This window comes from Electrona antarctica (genome assembly GCF_951216825.1).
Source record: "Electrona antarctica genome assembly, chromosome: 22".
Taxonomy (NCBI): Eukaryota; Metazoa; Chordata; class Actinopteri; order Myctophiformes; family Myctophidae; genus Electrona; species Electrona antarctica.
Window position 1 is genome coordinate 3,061,722 of NC_136805.1, and position 13,437 is coordinate 3,075,158.

The 13,437-nt window shown below is 48.0% G+C and overlaps 1 protein-coding gene across 1 annotated transcript in view; it reads left to right on the forward strand.

Moving 5' to 3' along the window:
• frmpd2 (FERM and PDZ domain containing 2) overlaps positions 1–13,126 on the forward strand; it is a gene marked incomplete at its 5' end in the record, with an annotated part of 36,554 nt that extends 23,428 nt beyond the window's left edge. The window contains 8 exons of the mRNA XM_079491889.1: positions 4,559–4,637; positions 7,296–7,381; positions 9,608–9,800; positions 11,518–11,619; positions 12,070–12,221; positions 12,379–12,445; positions 12,622–12,850; positions 13,104–13,126. Of these exons, the coding sequence (XP_079348015.1) occupies positions 4,559–4,637; positions 7,296–7,381; positions 9,608–9,800; positions 11,518–11,619; positions 12,070–12,221; positions 12,379–12,445; positions 12,622–12,662 (720 nt within the window). The 3' untranslated portion in view covers positions 12,663–12,850; positions 13,104–13,126. The remainder of the gene's footprint in view (positions 1–4,558; positions 4,638–7,295; positions 7,382–9,607; positions 9,801–11,517; positions 11,620–12,069; positions 12,222–12,378; positions 12,446–12,621; positions 12,851–13,103) is intronic.
• Between the last annotated feature and the right edge of the window lie 311 nt (positions 13,127–13,437).

The window sequence follows — 13,437 nt, forward strand, 5'->3', positions numbered from 1 at the left end:
GACACAGGTACTAGTGGAGGGGACGTTGTCCCTCTAGTGGACACAGGTACTAGTGGAGGGGACGTTGTCCCTCTCATCCTCAACATGGCACAGGTACTAGTGGAGGGGACGTTGTCCCTCTAGTGGACACAGGTATACTGTTAGGGGACGTTGTCCCTCTAGTGGACACAGGTACTAGTGGAGGGGACGTTGTCCCTCTAGTGGACACAGGTACTAGTGGAGGGGACGTTGTCCCTCTAGTGGACACAGGTACTAGTGGAGGGGACGTTGTCCCTCTAGTGGACACAGGTATACTGTTAGGGGACGTTGTCCCTCTAGTGGACACAGGTACTAGTGGAGGGGACGTTGTCCCTCTAGTGGACACAGGTATACTGTTAGGGGACGTTGTCCCTCTAGTGGACACAGGTACTAGTGGAGGGCACGTTGTCCCTCTAGTGGACACAGGTATACTGTTAGGGGACGTTGTCCCTCTAGTGGACACAGGTACTAGTGTAGGGGACGTTGTCCCTCTAGTGGACACAGGTATACTGTTAGGGGACGTTGTCCCTCTAGTGGACACAGGTACTAGTGTAGGGGACGTTGTCCCTCTAGTGGACACAGGTACTAGTGTAGGGGACGTTGTCCCTCTAGTGGACACAGGTATACTGTTAGGGGACGTTGTCCCTCTCATCCTCAACATGGCACAGGTACTAGTGTAGGGGACGTTGTCCCTCTCATCCTCAACATGGCACAGGTACTAGTGTAGGGGACGTTGTCCCTCTCATCCTCAACATGGCACAGGTACTAGTGTAGGGGACGTTGTCCCTCTAGTGGACACAGGTATACTGTTAGGGGACGTTGTCCCTCTAGTGGACACAGGTACTAGTGGAGGGGACGTTGTCCCTCTAGTGGACACAGGTACTAGTGGAGGGGACGTTGTCCCTCTAGTGGACACAGGTATACTGTTAGGGGACGTTGTCCCTCTCATCCTCAACATGGCACAGGTACTAGTGGAGGGGGCGTTGTCCCTCTCATCCTCAACATGACACAGGCACTAGTGGAGGGGACGTTGTCCCTCTAGTGGACACAGGTATACTGTTAGGGGACGTTGTCCCTCTCATCCTCAACATGGCACAGGTACTAGTGGAGGGGGCGTTGTCCCTCTCATCCTCAACATGACACAGGCACTAGTGGAGGGGACGTTGTCCCTCTAGTGGACACAGGTATACTGTTAGGGGACGTTGTCCCTCTCATCCTCAACATGGCACAGGTACTAGTGGAGGGGACGTTGTCCCTCTAGTGGACACAGGTACTAGTGGAGGGGACGTTGTCCCTCTCATCCTCAACATGGCACAGGTACTAGTGGAGGGGACGTTGTCCCTCTAGTGGACACAGGTATACTGTTAGGGGACGTTGTCCCTCTCATCCTCAACATGGCACAGGTACTAGTGGAGGGGACGTTGTCCCTCTAGTGGACACAGGTATACTGTTAGGGGACGTTGTCCCTCTCATCCTCAACATGGCACAGGTACTAGTGGAGGGGACGTTGTCCCTCTAGTGGACACAGGTATACTGTTAGGGGACGTTGTCCCTCTAGTGGACACAGGTATACTGTTAGGGGACGTTGTCCCTCTAGTGGACACAGGTATACTGTTAGGGGACGTTGTCCCTCTCATCCTCAACATGGCACAGGTACTAGTGGAGGGGACGTTGTCCCTCTAGTGGACACAGGTATACTGTTAGGGGACGTTGTCCCTCTCATCCTCAACATGGCACAGGTACTAGTGGAGGGGACGTTGTCCCTCTAGTGGACACAGGTATACTGTTAGGGGACGTTGTCCCTCTCATCCTCAACATGGCACAGGTACTAGTGGAGGGGACGTTGTCCCTCTAGTGGACACAGGTATACTGATAGGGGACGTTGTCCCTCTCATCCTCAACATGGCACAGGTACTAGTGGAGGGGACGTTGTCCCTCTAGTGGACACAGGTATACTGTTAGGGGACGTTGTCCCTCTCATCCTCAACATGGCACAGGTACTAGTGGAGGGGACGTTGTCCCTCTAGTGGACACAGGTATACTGTTAGGGGACGTTGTCCCTCTCATCCTCAACATGGCACAGGTACTAGTGGAGGGGACGTTGTCCCTCTAGTGGACACAGGTATACTGTTAGGGGACGTTGTCCCTCTAGTGGACACAGGTATACTGTTAGGGGACGTTGTCCCTCTCATCCTCAACATGGCACAGGTACTAGTGGAGGGGACGTTGTCCCTCTAGTGGACACAGGTACTAGTGGAGGGGACGTTGTCCCTCTAGTGGACACAGGTATACTGTTAGGGGACGTTGTCCCTCTCATCCTCAACATGGCACAGGTACTAGTGGAGGGGACGTTGTCCCTCTAGTGGACACAGGTACTAGTGGAGGGGACGTTGTCCCTCTAGTGGACACAGGTACTAGTGGAGGGGACGTTGTCCCTCTAGTGGACACAGGTATACTGTTAGGGGACGTTGTCCCTCTCATCCTCAACATGGCACAGGTACTAGTGGAGGGGACGTTGTCCCTCTAGTGGACACAGGTATACTGTTAGGGGACGTTGTCCCTCTCATCCTCAACATGGCACAGGTACTAGTGGAGGGGACGTTGTCCCTCTAGTGGACACAGGTATACTGTTAGGGGACGTTGTCCCTCTCATCCTCAACATGGCACAGGTACTAGTGGAGGGGACGTTGTCCCTCTAGTGGACACAGGTATACTGTTAGGGGACGTTGTCCCTCTCATCCTCAACATGGCACAGGTACTAGTGGAGGGGACGTTGTCCCTCTAGTGGACACAGGTATACTGTTAGGGGACGTTGTCCCTCTCATCCTCAACATGGCACAGGTACTAGTGGAGGGGACGTTGTCCCTCTAGTGGACACAGGTATACTGTTAGGGGACGTTGTCCCTCTAGTGGACACAGGTATACTGTTAGGGGACGTTGTCCCTCTCATCCTCAACATGGCACAGGTACTAGTGGAGGGGACGTTGTCCCTCTAGTGGACACAGGTATACTGTTAGGGGACGTTGTCCCTCTCATCCTCAACATGGCACAGGTACTAGTGGAGGGGACGTTGTCCCTCTAGTGGACACAGGTATACTGTTAGGGGACGTTGTCCCTCTAGTGGACACAGGTATACTGTTAGGGGACGTTGTCCCTCTCATCCTCAACATGGCACAGGTACTAGTGGAGGGGACGTTGTCCCTCTAGTGGACACAGGTACTAGTGGAGGGGACGTTGTCCCTCTAGTGGACACAGGTATACTGTTAGGGGACGTTGTCCCTCTCATCCTCAACATGGCACAGGTACTAGTGGAGGGGACGTTGTCCCTCTAGTGGACACAGGTATACTGTTAGGGGACGTTGTCCCTCTCATCCTCAACATGGCACAGGTACTAGTGGAGGGGACGTTGTCCCTCTCATCCTCAACATGGCACAGGTACTAGTGGAGGGGGCGTTGTCCCTCTCATCCTCAACATGACACAGGTACTAGTGGAGGGGACGTTGTCCCTCTAGTGGACACAGGTATACTGTTAGGGGACGTTGTCCCTCTCATGCTCAACATGGCACAGGCACTAGTGGAGGGGACGTTGTCCCTCTAGTGGACACAGGTATACTGTTAGGGGACGTTGTCCCTCTCATCCTCAACATGGCACAGGTACTAGTGGAGGGGACGTTGTCCCTCTTGTGGACACAGGTACTAGTGGAGGGGACGTTGTCCCTCTTGTGGACACAGGTACTAGTGGAGGGGACGTTGTCCCTCTGATGGACGGATAGAGGAGGGACGGACGGGGACATTGGCAAAGACACGACAGAGGTGTGGACGGACGGACGGACGGACGGACGGACGGACGGACATTTCCATACGGTGCACAAATTTAGAACAAACATGGAATAATTCTCATTCGACTAATCTGCCCCCATAAAGGATGTGTAACATGTTTCTTTCAAAACACCGGACAGAGGGACAGGCGGACGGACGGGCAGACAACAGATAGCATACATTGATAGCAGTGTTGATTCTATGGATGGTGTGTGTGTGTGTGTGTGTGTGTGTGTGTGTGTGTGTGTGTGTGTGTCAGGATGGATGTTCTCTGGCCTCGTCGTCTCTGAGTGTTGACAGAACAGAGGAGGTCATCGTGGGGCTGCGGAAGAAGGCAGGAAGTCTGGGTTTCAGCATCGCTGTGAGTCACGCACGCGCACACACACACACACACACACACACACACACACACACACACACACACACACACACACACACACACACACACACACACACACACACACAACATAAGCTCAGCAGCTTTCAGTGCATGATGTGTGCTGATGATGATATCAAGTCAACCAATCAAATGTGATTATGGGTCCATAGCAACACAAAAATCACACTCGCGTGAAGTGAGGGGCGGCAGCGAGGGCCTTTATTTATGTATCTATCAATCAGCCAGCTGACATATTCCGTTGTCCTGTACTGCAGCGTCTTACTGGTTTATGTTGATGTCATGTGATGTGTTTCTTAACCAATCGTCTGGTGTTCTGCACAGGGCGGGGGTAACAGTGGAATCTACGTCAACAGACTAGTTCCTGGTGGGGCCGCTGAGAGTGACGGACGCGTACGATCAGGTATCATGTTCCTGTCTATCTTGTATGCGTTGTCTGAATGCAGGTGTCTTGAATGCGTTCACACATTCAAGACACCTGTCTTGCGTTTGTCTTGTGTCTGTGTTCAATGGCCGCTCCAATGCATTTCCAATGGAAGCCCAAATGGTTTGACCAAACATTTTGTTTGATGTGGGGGAGGGGGGGCAGAACACATCCATCAAAGCTGTGTTCAGACACAAGTCAGGTGTCAGACACAAGGCAAGTGTCTTGAATGCAGCTCAGTAAGGGCATATGTCGACCCCCCCCCGCTCACCTCCGCCCCACCCCCTCCTGGTGCTGCGGCCATCTTGGATCCTAAACACAATACTAGAAACAAATTTCAGGAAATTTGACTGGGTGCCTGCAGCTCGCCAAGTCTGTGCAGCATTTGAGCCACGGACCACCATTTGATGACATTTAGCCTCTCAGACCCTGTAAGGGTCCATTTGGTTGACTTTCAATGGGGTATTTTGTCTAAGTTTATTGCACATTACGTTGCCACCAACATTCTAATGCTAACATGCTAATACTAACATGCTAATGCTAACATGCTAATGCTAACATGCTAAAATGCTAATGCTAACATGCTAATATGCTAATGCTAACATGCTAATATGCTAATGCTAACATGCTAATGCTAACATGCTAATGCTAACATGCTAACATGCTAATGCTAACATGCTAACATGCTAATGCTAACATGCTAATGCTAACATGCTAATGCTAGCATTAACATGCTAATATGCTAATGCTAACATGCTAACATGCTAATGCTAACATGCTAATGCTAACATGCTAACATGCTAATGCTAACATGCTAATGCTAACATGCTAACATGCTAATGCTAACATGCTAACATGCTAATGTTAACATGCTAACATGCTAATGCTAACATGCTAACATGCTAATGCTAACATGCTAATGCTAACATGCTAATGCTAACATGCTAATGCTAACATGCTAACATGCTAACATGCTAATGCTAACATGCTAACATGCTAACATGCTAATGCTAACATGCTAATGCTAACATGTTAACATGTTAATGCTAACATGCTAATGCTAACATGCTAACATGCTAATGCTAACATGCTAATGCTAACATGCTAACATGCTAACATGCTAATGCTAACATGCTAATATGCTAACATGCTAATGCTAACATGCTATTATGCTAATGCTAACATGCTAAGGCTAACATGCTAACATGCTAATGCTAACATGCTAACATGCTAACATGCTAATGCTAACATGCTAATGCTAACATGCTAACATGCTAACATGCTAATGCTAACATGCTAACATGCTAATGCTAACATGCTAATGCTAACATGCTAAGGGGTCCATTTGGTTTCGCTCAGGGGGGCGGCCCGGTTCTGGCGAGCCGCCCCGCGTCCGAAACGGTTGAGAAATGACAGAGTTACGTGTTTCCCCGAATTTCTCTATTGACTTTCAATGTGTGTGTGTGCGTGCACATGTCTGCACGTGCGTGCATGTGCGTGTGTGCGCGCGTGTGTGAGAGTTGGTCAGGTGACCTTGAATCATTAACAAAGTATCATTTTCACCTGGGCTAGTCTATGCAATGCAAACAGTATTGAAAGGTAAAGCACACTGACTCTCTATGACAGAACGTATGTCCGAACAAATTGCTCTATCGCAAAAAGTAAAAGTCGAATGCGATTTTTGTTTTCACCGTGAGTGACCCGAGGCATTGAGGTACGCCGTGTGCGATCGTGGTATTGGTACGATAAAAAACGTGGTTATAAGAGCGAGTTAAGAATTGTGCTTGTGATGAAAAAATTGCTGACTCATTCAGGCAGTTAACATGGAGTTTTTGACACATTATGATGGTACACCTGTCGCTTTCAGGGCTGTAGTTCACGTACTGTATGTATCTGGGCTTTGGTTGTGACATTGGGTGAAAGAGGACGAGTGTGGCTACAAAATTACCGAAACCCATGCGTGTAAAGTGAATATTTTGGCCGTGAGGACGATTTGTTCGGAGAATTTCGGTATAGTCTTCACATTGGCTTCTCACTCTGATCCGCTCTCTCTCTGGGCGTGCGACACTCTGAGTCGAGAATATTGCTCAGACCACACACACTTTGAACTGCCATAGCGGGCAAACCGTGCAACGTATTCGAATTCCGTCTGAACCACCACAAAGTCGATGGCCTCGTGTGCTGTTTGACGTTTAAATCGTGTTTCTACGTAACAGTATGCCCGAGCAATGTGGCTCCAAAGTAACGTGTCGTTTTCTGTTTTTACCCGCGTCTCCCCATCGACTTTGAATGGGTCATTTTCGCGTCGTTTATTGCGAATTACGTCGGCACGGTAACACGAATCGGAAAGAAAAGCACAAGCACACCATTCCCGGCCGAGCCGCACGTTTTGATGTATATATTGCGGGGCTTTGGCAAACCGTGCGGCCGGCCGTAGACGTCGAAGTTTCGCGTATTGATGATGATAATTAAGTATGCGTTTTAGATTTCAACCTGTGTTTCTGCCATTGCATGGCAGGCACCCAGAATAAACAAATGGGAGAGGGGTGGGGCCCAGAAAGGCCCTTATTAGTGTCAATTTGGGGGTCCTTGACATGAAAGCGTTTGTGAACCTCTGCTCTCTGTGTTGTGTTCCAGGGGACAGGATCATGGAGGTGGACGGCATCAGGTTCCACAGCTTCTCCTACCTGCAGGCAGTGGAGTGTCTGACCAGGACAGGAGAGGTACACGACGCACGCACGCACGCACGCACGCACGCACGCACGCACGCACGCACGCACGCACGCACGCACGCACGCACGCACACGATATATACTGTACTGCCTCCTGCTGTCGGCTGCTTGCTACTGTACCTACATATTAGTCTTATCTATAAGGCTGCAGTCAGTCACACATTCAAACCACATGTTTTGTGTCTGTTCTGGGGGGAGAGGGGGGGGGGGGGGAGAAGAGTTCTATGGAAGTCACATGGTTTGTCGAAACAGCCTTGCTTGATGGAGGTAGCCTGGTTAATAAACCAGACCGAATCAGCCGTTGGCAAAAAAAAGTTGCCTACCAGCGGATTTCGGTCTGGCGAGGCTCAGTAGCACGCCTCTTTCCTACAATCGAGAACAGGTCGGACCAATCGGGACACGGTATGCAATATGGGCGGGCTTTGGTACAGTGACGTTCAATGCTTGAGACTTTTGACTGACAGTAGCTCTGACCAATTGCGTCAAAGAGAAAATGTTCCCCGGGAAATGAAATCCAAGTGGAGCCAGCCCAGACTGATATACCGCGACAGTGTTGTGTGATATTAGTCTGGCTTATTAGCCAGGCTATGATGGAGGGGCAGGGGGGCACACTTCTCCAACTTCTCAATTGTATATATTATAGATCGGGCGGCGGTGGCTCAGGGGTAGAGTGGCTGGATGGTAACCGTAAGGTTGCCAGTTCGAACCCGGACTCCCCCAGAGTTAGTGTCGAAGTAGCCTGGAACTCACCTATGCTTTCTATGGCATAGGCAGCTCCTGGCAGTGGCAGGATCCGGCGGCAGAAACTGTGCACAGCTGCTGGACATGAGGATAATTAATTAGAGCGACACAGAGAGAGAGGAGTGTGTGTGTGTGTGTGTGTACGGGTGTGCGTGTGTGCGTCAATTTAACAAAGGTGCAGACGATCAGAAATCAGCAGAGAGTGATCGACGTTTGCACTACTCTATATGCCAAATTGAAGTGGACTCGGACCCAGCCTTTTTTTTTCTCCCTGGAAATAAAAACGTCTGGGTTTTCGAGGCTAGTGTCGAAGTGTCCTTGAGCAAGATACTGAACCCATAATTGCTCCTGATGAGCAGGTTGGTGCCTTGCATGGTTTCCGCCGCCATCGGTGTATGTGTGAATGGGTGAATGTAATGCACAATCTATGTAAAGGTGTGTGAATGTGTGTGTGAATGGGTGAATGTAATGCACAATCTATGTAAAGGTGTGTGAATGTGTGTGTGAATGGGTGAATGTAATGCACAATCTATGTAAAGCGCCTTGGATAAAGGCACCATTTACCATTTATAGATACAGGGTCGTCATATTAACAGAAGACATTTCTTTTATACCTCGGATTGGAGTGGCGGATAATAATTGGGAATTCAATCAAGTTTTCAGCCATTAATGGGAGCCAACTGTACGAGAGATATTAATAATTCAGAAATTCAATCAGTATAACTGAGCATGCTGTAGCCAGAATGCTTGAAAAAAAATATTTTAATTATTCTGTCCTATTCACCCCTTCCGTTTTATGATGAATTGAACGCACGGGATAATCATTTCCATGTTGAAAAATAATGTTCATACATCTTCCAAAAATAACTATCTACAACGTCTTCATGACTTGACGTTGTAAGCTTGCAGTACATCAGATATTTCCGCTATTTAAAAATGTAATGATTATTTTGAAAGTATCAAATTATTATCAGTAATTTCTGTGTATATTTGAGTTATGGGTAAAATATTATTAGTATATTTCATCGAGCCAATTTTGACTACGAAGCCTAAAAGGAAAAACATAAATGAAAATGTTATTCATTATGTTAATTATGTATCAATTAAATTATTATATCAAATAAAATTAGTTGACTAAATCTACAGTTGATTTAGTCGACTAAAATGTATTTTGGCGGACCTTAATGCCGTCGTAATGACTGTTATTACACTTGCTGAAAATAGCCGATCTACAAGATCACAAAGCGTCGCAGCGCGTCGCGTTGTGAGCTTGTAGATCAGCTATTTTCAGCATTCAACCTATTGTATGTTGACGAACATTTTTCGTCTTAGTCTTAGTCGACAAAAACAACACTGGTATGTTCAATGCCAAAAAAAAACACAATTCATCGCATCAATTATTTGTATGACAATCATTAAGTTTTGTAACGTTGACAGCCCGTCTCTCCCGTCTCTCTCTCTCTCTCTCTCCACCAGGGGGTGACGTTGGTTCTGGAGCGGGGCGGGCTGCACCCCAGGGTGCTGGTGAGTCCGGACACGGGCAGCAGTCTGTCCCCTCACAGCATCAGTCCGGACTGCTGCCCCACCAGGAACAACAGCTGTCCCGCCATCATGACCACCCCGTACACCGTGTCCAGCCGCCCGCGAGACTACTGCTTTGTCACGGACGGTAGGTGGCGCTGTGTTGACTCCTTATACTTCATGCGCGAGCAGAGCGCGCAATTGCTGTAATCGGCTGCCGTATGTCGGTGGCGGCGCTCGGCCAATCAGGGACCAATCCTGGTCTCTATACTGCCTCCCCCTGGCCAGCCGGGGCGCCTGATGGAGGGGTAAGGAACTGGTCTCTAAACTACCTCCCCCTGGCCAGCCGGGGCACCTGATGGAGGGGAAAGGAACTGGTCGGAATAGCGTGTTCCTTCCACGCGCTACGTCCAACCGGGGAAACTCCCGCTGTCAGGTGAAAAGAAGCAGCTTGGACTCCTCATGCATAGAAGGAAGCATGAGGTCAGTCCGCTGCCCCCCCCAGGTTGGCAGAGGAAGTGTAGCGCCCAGGATTACATTCACACTGGGTGAAAAAATGGGCTGCAAAATTGTGGGATACAAATTTAAGAAGTAGCAGATTTGTCATACATGACATGTGTGTCGCTGATTAATCGTTGCCGTTATCAAGCGCTCGTCAGAAAAGCCAGAAAAATATAAAGGGGAAAATATAAAGACCCTGCATGTCGAGGTGAACCTTCGCACACTTCTCCTCTCCTCCTCCTCCCCCTCCCCCTCCCCCTCCTCTCCTCCTCCTCCTCCCCCTCCTCCTCCCCCTCCTCCTCCTCCGCGATCTCCTGACCCTGTACTCCTTCTCAACCAGACCCCTGACCCTCACCTTGCCCTTCTTATAAGGCCCGACCCCTCCCTCCCTCTCTGCTGAGTCCTCTCTCTCTCTCTCCAGACTCCAGTCTGCTTGTCTCTCTCCATTTAGCTCTATTCGTCCTTGCTCTCTCTCTCTCTCTCTCTCTCTCTCTCTCTCTCTCTCTCTCTCTCTCTCTCTCTCTCTCTCTCTCTCTCTCTCTCTCTCTCGTAAAGTTGTACATCGGATTGTTATCTCTTCTTTAAGAGTGATGCAACAATATTGGATTTATTGATTCCTTGTTTGTTTGGGCTGTTTATATATTTCTTGCAGGCCCTTAAGGGCCTCAATCAGCTTCATTAGTACCATTGATTAGCTCTAATAGGCTATACTGTCTACTTATAGCCCACATGGAGAACCTTCGTTCAGGGTTGATGACGGCTTGAGGAACCAAACGTCTTCTCTCTGCGTCGCTTTTTTCATCATGTCACTTTTTGCACCATGGTATTACTGTGACCAGCCAACTGGCCTGACCTGAACCCCACAGAGAATCTAGGTTGTATTGTCAAGAGGAAGGTGTGAGACATGAGACTGAACAATACAAATTAATTTACGGCTGTTATCAAAGCAAACCTGGGCGTCCATAACACCTCAACAGTTCCACAGGCCCAGACCAAGTATTGACTGCATACATTAATATACTTTTCAGATGGTCGACATTTCTCGTTTAAAAAAATAAAGTAGGATTAATTTTATTTTCATGAGCTGTACGCCATAATCATCAAGATTAAAACAAAAAAAAGGTTTTAAATACTTCACTTTATGCACAATAAATTGAGAATATATGAAAGTTTCACTTTTTGAATTATATTACGGAAGAAAATTTACTTTTACACAATATTCTAATTCATTGAGATGGACCTTATGGTGCCCTTTGAGAGAGGTTTTGAAGGAGTCAAGGGATTCAATGGCTGTCGGTGGGGCGTTCCACATTTCGGTGGCATAGGAGCGGAATGAATTCCCTGGTGTCTTTCTGCTCTCCCAGACAACACACTGGAGGTGACCCTGAGGAAGAACTCCAACGGTCTGGGATTCAGCTTTGTGATGTGTGAGTTGGAGCCGGGAGGAGGAAGCACCAACAGCCAAGGTTACAATAGTTTGGGATTTTTCATTATAGTTTAGTATTTTTTTTTAATGTTGTGACAATGCTTAGTTTTAGTTTAGTTTTGTATTAGTTTTAGTTAGTTCGTCCCTTTTCAATCCTGCACATGACAATTAAGTCAGGTGCAGGATTGAAAAGGGCCAGAGTAAGTATTGTGTAATAAAAACTCAATAAAAGATAGCATTAAAAAAAAAAAACATTCAGTTACAGATTAAGTTAATAAATTAATTGACTAAAACTAAGTATTCTAAGCATAAAACTAACTATTCATTTCAGTTTGTTTTAGTTGGTTTTGTAAACACACACAATACAGTTTCCGTTAGTTATCGTTTTTCATTTCCTTTTCACAGTTTCACAAAGAAAAGTTGTATTCCAAGGAGTATGTACAGTAGCCATGACTAAAAATCTAAAATTTGCTGCCCAAATCCACCACAGCTGCCAGTCTGGTGATGGTGAAGCAGCTGTTCCCAGGCCAGCCGGCCCACCAGAGCAGACGCATCCAAGAGGGAGACGTCATTCTGGCTGTGAACGGCCAGCCGCTGAAGGCTCTGCCCTACCCGGTAAAAAACACTCCATTCATTCATACAGCATGCTCCTTTCTAACCACAAGGCCACTGAGCCGGTGCAATAACGATTCAATAAATCACTGCATTAATTTAAAGCTCCTGCGTGAGCTCATCAAGTTTGGTTGGTGAGGTTTTGATGCTGGTTAGAGATTGTTGACAGTTCTCTTTCGTCCACTAGAGGGTGCAACAGCTGTTCAGGACTTCACCGCCGGAAGTTCGATTGGCCCTGTGTCGGCCTGCTCCAGGTACACACACACAGGCGCATACATTTACATTTACATTAACAGTGCGAAGCAGTGTCAAGTAAGTGATGAGATAAGAGGTGTATTTATGGTGTTGGGAATGTTATGTGATTGGCTGTGAGACTATAGGGACGCAGGTGAACTTGACACACAAACGTACTTTCTCTTTCCGTTTCCAGGAATCCTTCCTCCCATCCAGCAGTTTACGTCCGGCACATGAGCCACGACACAGCGGACACGTGGACTAGTTCCAGGATCACACGTCGAAACAGGAAGTGGAACTGCTGGCGTCCCCGGTGTGGGGGGGAGGACACCACCATGGGGGTCCATGCCAGCCAGCCAGGGGTCCTGCATGCTGCTCGGGTGACAAGAGAGGGTCCGGTCAACCTCCATCACTGCAATGACAACGTATGTAACACCATGACGTACATAGTATGGACTGTAAATTACATACTGTATCATCATCACTGTTCTACAAATGCCTTCTAAATCAGTTCTGATCACACTTCTACACATCTACATCTGCTATTTATTTTTGAATAGCCAACGCATAACTGAAAATAGGAAGGAGAGGTCGCACAGCTCGTTGTCAACGATGCAAAAAGCGAGTTGTTTTTAGAATCTGTCCTAAACGTGAGTTGCGTTTCTCTCTGTTCTCCAGACAGCCGGAGGTGGGAGTAGGACATTGTGGAGAGACTCCAAGTTCGGGAGTTTAAAGAGAGCTGAGAACGAGACTCCAACGGGAGTTTAAAGAGAGCTGAGAACGAGACTCCAACGGGAGTTTAAAGAGAGCTGAGAACGAGACTCCAACGGGAGTTTAAACTACAGAGAGCTGAGAACGAGACTCCAATGGGAGTTTAAAGGACAGAGAGCTGAGAACGAGACTCCAACGGGAGTTTAAAGGACAGAGCTGAGAACGAGACTCCAACGGGAGTTTAAAGAACGAGACTCCAACGGGAGTTTAAAGAGAGCTGAGAACGAGACTCCAACAGGAG